This window comes from Austrofundulus limnaeus, unplaced genomic scaffold (assembly GCF_001266775.1).
Source record: "Austrofundulus limnaeus strain Quisiro unplaced genomic scaffold, Austrofundulus_limnaeus-1.0 Scaffold989, whole genome shotgun sequence".
Classification (NCBI taxonomy): domain Eukaryota; kingdom Metazoa; phylum Chordata; class Actinopteri; order Cyprinodontiformes; family Rivulidae; genus Austrofundulus; species Austrofundulus limnaeus.
Window position 1 is genome coordinate 18,584 of NW_013953391.1, and position 5,568 is coordinate 24,151.

Genomic DNA, 5,568 nt, shown 5'->3' on the forward strand with positions numbered 1-5,568 from the left:
GCTGTTACCAGAGCAGGGAGCAGCAGCGGTCAAAATACCTCAGAAACTCAAACAAATAGGCTTTAATGAGGCTTTAATAAGCTAAACAATAGAGGTACTTGAGAAAGCGTGTTCATAACGAACAAAAATAAATAAATAATTAAATTGCATCCATGCTGGTCTCAAACCCTGGTCTCCCAATCTCTGGTCCAACACTCTACCCATTGCCCTATTGGAGGCTTGTTGTGAACAGAGCTACACATTACACAACAACACAGTGACGACTTTTTATACTGAGGAGGTGGAGTCTCATCCGGGGGTTGCTAGGTAAGGGACTGAACACAGGTTCTGGTGGGTTGTCATACGACTTGTGACATCACAAAATGATGGAAGTATAAAACTTGTCATTAATATACATTAAAAATACATTTACTCATGGTAAATATGCACCTGGGTGCATTTTTTTTGGTCTTAGGACTGTTTTTTTAAGAAGTACATACCCAAAGTTCAGTAAAAAAAATCTTTAAAAAGTGAATTTTGCATAATAGCTCCCCTTTAAAGAAAAGTCTTCAGGTATCAACTAAAGAAACATTACTGGTTCTTTTTTCTGACAACTGTTGCTCACAGAAGTGAATTAGTGATAAATAAAGTCTAATTACTTTTTGTTTATTTAATTTTAATTGCTTCTCACACTTCTTACACCTTTGCTTTAAATTTCCCACCTTTACTTAGAAGCAAAACTCAGTTATAAAAAAACTAAGTCTGTAAAAGGTATTTTTTGACAYAGTGGTGAAAATCTTTTGTTAGATTTACACATCTTCCCACATTCCTTCCATTTCTTTATGATAGATTAAATCGAACTCCAGGAGTTTGGGTTTTATAAAAACGTTTGCGTAAAAAGTGGCATATGCAAGTTTCTGGGTCTGTTTTGTGCGAGTTTCCTCTGTCTGTGCGACACAGCGGAGGGAGTGTGTGCATGAAGGAGATCACGCAATAAATTCAGGGATAAATGTGGAAGTCATAATTATTTCTGTGGAAGATGAACTCCAAACACAGCTGAAAACAGATATATATAATATATAATATAATATAGCTGGAATTTCGATAAAATTAATACGCCCTAGGGTTTCTTATTGAGAAAATATGGATGTTGTGCTTGTTCCTTTTCCTGTTGGTGCGATATGATCTCTGTAATCAACTCCGGAGCAGCTACGGTGTTACACCATATTTTGTGACCATCATATATAGTGACCRGAGGGGGCGCTGTTGCGTTTCTACAACAGAACTTGGCCGAACATGACCACAAAGAAGAATATGATACGCCAACGGTGTAAGCCAGAGGCTGAAGACAAACGAAGAAAAAACAAAAACTGTTGACTGTTGTTATTAAACGTGGTCACAGAATATGACAGCTGTCATATACTGTGACTTCACTGTAGCTAAGGAAATAGTAAAAAAATATTCAAAAACTATTTATACTAATTGTTTACATCCTCTAGTGTCAGAAAAATAACTTTTGATCACTGACATGGTGACTGTTATTAAATTAGTACAGGGTCACATAATATGATAGCTGTTATAATGTATAGTAGTAATAATAGTAATAGTCAACATGCCAGTGATTAGGTTATTTTTCTGACATTAGAGGATGTTTACAATTAGTAGAATCAGTTTATGAATAAATATTTTTGTTACTTACCAAGCTACTACAGTGAAGTCACGATATATAACACAGTTGTCATATTTTGTGACCTCTGGGTTACACTTTTGTRGTATCATATTCTTCTTTGTGGCTATTTTRGGCCAAGTTCTGTTGTAGAAATGCAACAGCGCCCCCTCTGGTCACAATATATGATGGTCACAAAATATGGTAWAACACCYGCAAAAATAGGATCGGATCTAATTTTGGCGGATGGCCGTTTGTTGACCGCCGCCCTGCGCCGCTGCGTGGAGGGTTAGTTCTTCACATTTAAGATAATTTTGTTGTTTTATGATATTAATAATACTAACATTTTGATATTTTGGTAATTTCTATGTATTTTTGCTTCTGTTTAGCGTCGTCACGTCTATGTCTCTGGGCTGACCTACATATAGGTCTACATCTGTTACTTTAGGGATGGTTTATGTACCTTATTGGGAAACAAAARGCTTATTTTTGTGTGAATAACTTTAGCAAAACTGTGATGGAAACAAAACTATAAGAGTGGAAAAAACATTAAAAGGGKTTCAGTGCTTACTCTTAATTCAGAAGATTTTGAAAGTAAAAGGTTATTTTTCTTAAAATAAAATAAAAAAACAAATGGGGAAAACAAATAAACAGATGCGTTTAAAGAGAAATTAAAATCTGCCGTTAAAAATGCAAATTTATTCAGTTGAAAGACACCATCGCTTACTTTACGTCCCAATAAATCATGTCATAAAAAGCTCCGTGGGCAGGTGCTGTCACCCTGCTGTAGATCAATCAACAACACGTCCTCACCTGCAGCATCACGGGTTGAAGTCATTTTTCATGTTCCCTATCACAGATTATACATTCAGAGAGGACAAACTCAACTGGGTAATGGTCATGCAAATCAGGTTTTAGTGTTTCTACCACTCTGTTGCTTTTATGGTCCTGATYTGATTGAAAGTTTTTTTTTAAATAAATACGAGACACATAATGATAAACATCACTGAAGCTCGAAACAAACAAGCAGAAAAGATGAACACCACCTTTCATGCKAGAGTTTTAAACAAAGACCATCTTATGAGGAGAAGACATCGTTTGAACCATTTTGGTCAAACGTGATCTCGTAAGCAATCTCACGCAATGATGTGAAATCTTGTTAAGAGTGATAGCGATTAAGAAATATCGAGTATGACTCATTGCTGCTATCTCACTAAACTTAAGCTTAAAATGTGTAAAACTGACTGAGTTGCAACCATTTCATGTTGATAAGTAAAAACAAAGGAGATATACTGATTAGGAGAGTTGAAGTCTTTAAAAACAGTCATGACAAGATGATCTTAAAAGGAGGGGGTCTCTTCATGCTACACCCATGTTAGAGTTGTGAATTTCAGCTCACTGTCTGTTAACTGAATGAYCTGCAGTCGTCTCTGAGCTGGCTAATGTTGGTTAACTGTGGTTGCTCCAAAACATAAACCATTGTAAATGTATGAACTGACTGTTTACTGAGTCTCATTAAATCTGTCCATTAATCCTTTATATATTTTGCTAACAACAGCCTATATGCCAAGGACATCCGGTCCAGCTACTTGGTGCCACCCCGTTCACTTCTGGTTCATGGTCAACACAGTGTTAGCGAAAGATTTTTTCACCCGACAACGACTCTTAATGATCTCCACAGTACAGAATTACATATTACATGTACCAGCATTAACACAGGACACGTACAGGTCCAGCCAAGTGGAAAAAATCACTCCAAAGTGGATTAAAGACATCAAAACAAAGGAAAGACGTTTGTGTTTATGGTTCCAGAATTTAGCCTTTTTCACTATTCCNCTGGCTAATGTTGGTTAACTGTGGTTGCTCCAAAACATAAACCATTGTAAATGTATGAACTGACTGTTTACTGAGTCTCATTAAATCTGTCCATTTATTTATTTACCGTTATTTTACCAGGCAAATCCCATTGAGATCTCAGATCTCTTTTTCAAGGGCGGCCTGGGCCTGAAGGCAACCTATTGTACATGTTTTTGTGTTGTGGGGGAAACCGGAGTACCCGGAGAAAACCCACGCAAGCACGAGGAGAACATGCAAACTCCGCACATAATAATAATCCTTTATATATTTTGCTAACAATAGCCTAAATGCCACGGACATAAGGTCCAGCACTTGGTGCCACCCCGTTCACTTCTGGTTCGCAGGCAACACAGTGTTAGCGAAAGTTTTTTTCACCCGACGACTCTTAATGATCTCCGCAGTACAGAATTACATATCACATGTACCAACATTAACACAGGAGACGTACAGGTCCAGACAAGTGGAAAAAAATCACTCCAAAGTGGATTAAAGACATAAAAACAAAGGAAAGACGTTTGTGTTTATGGTTCCAGAATTTAGCCTTTTTCACTTTTCCTTGGCTGCTTGTTCTGTGAATTTTTCACGTAGAGCTGTGACACTTATATTGTTGGAAAGAGCAGAGTCTGGGCTTTAAATTGATGGGCTACTTGTATGGTTTGGATCGTTTTCTCCGGCGTTTGTGAACTGAAAACGTAATGATTATCAGGCGGAGGTTCTCCGGCACTCGGTGGGGGGGGTGGCTCGTCACTCGGCTTTAGTCTATGCTGTAATATACACTCTAACAAGTTTTACTTTTGCATTAAACTCATGACAAAGTTGCCTAAAAACATTTCATACTCTGTATAACACAAACACGCACACACACCTACCTGCTGTGTTAGCTTCCTGCTAGCTGTGAGGKGGTCTTTCCTCTCTCGTCTTGGCAGTAAAAGGGGATAAATGTACATTTCTCTTTTGTAACCTTCGTCTTCTCATTTCTGATGCTGGCTCTTGAATATCCTCAGGTTAGAAATGCTGATTACAAACACAAGCGTGAGATTTTATAGCTAAGTTTTCCCTGTAATGCTATGATCCACAGCTGTCACCTTTCCTCCTCATCAAAAGGAAAATGGATAAAAACTAACTACTCGATCGTACCTGCTGGTTAGTGGACACAACGACACCCAACAGAACTCACGTTTTATACCAGTAGATCACAGATACTTAAATTTTTGTGAATTTTCACGGACTAGTACTAGCAGCTAACGCTAAAAACATAGGCAGTAAGCAGGAAGTGGAAGGGAGGAGCGTGGCAAGAATTTTACCGGAAATATATCATTAATGACCGTGGCATATAGGCTATTGAGCAGATGTGACTCCAACAGGTAATGACAAAGTTTTATAAACAAATGGCACTTAATTTGTTTGTCCTTGAATATGTTGGAGATCAGTTTTGGTTATCACCACCAAATTTAAACTCAATGTCTGCAAAGTTGTCAGAGTTGTATACATTTGTGTTTTTGCAAAGGTTGGTTTAAGGTTTATGTCAGACGAGTTGTTTTCAGCTGAACCTGCCATAACATTGTTTTCATCATCAAAAAGCATCAAAAATGTGTTTTTGTATACAAATTGATAAAATATTTTCTGTTGCAGTGCCCCCGACACCAATCGCACCCCCCCAGCTGCTGCGGGCAGGTCCCACCTACCTGATTATCCAGCTCAACACCAACTCCATCGTTGGAGATGGACCGGTCATTCGTCGGGAGATCCAGTACAGGGCCAGCCAGTCAACCTGGACTGAGACTCACATTGTGGGCTCTCTTACCTACAAGGTCTGGCACCTGGAGCCAGACACAGAGTACCAGATCAGTGTCCTGCTCACACGGCCCGGGGAGGGGGGTACCGGAGCACCTGGACCACCGCTCGTCAGCAGGACAAAGTGTGCAGGTGAGTCGTACCCAAACATCCTGAGACTTATGACTGCCAGGAGGAATCTTTATGGATGGGATGGATCTCAGTTGGAGGGATTTCCTCTCAGGGATAGATAGATAGATAGATAGATAGATAGATAGATAGATAGATAGATA

General features: G+C 38.8%; 1 protein-coding gene across 1 annotated transcript in view; it reads left to right on the top strand.

Annotated features, from left to right (window-relative positions):
- The window catches only part of LOC106533644 (receptor-type tyrosine-protein phosphatase U), a gene marked incomplete at its 3' end in the record, with an annotated part of 95,638 nt that overhangs the window by 18,215 nt on the left and 71,855 nt on the right, over window positions 1–5,568 (top strand). The window contains 1 exon segment of the mRNA XM_014030042.1: window positions 5,135–5,428. Within this exon segment, the coding sequence (XP_013885496.1) occupies window positions 5,135–5,428 (294 nt within the window).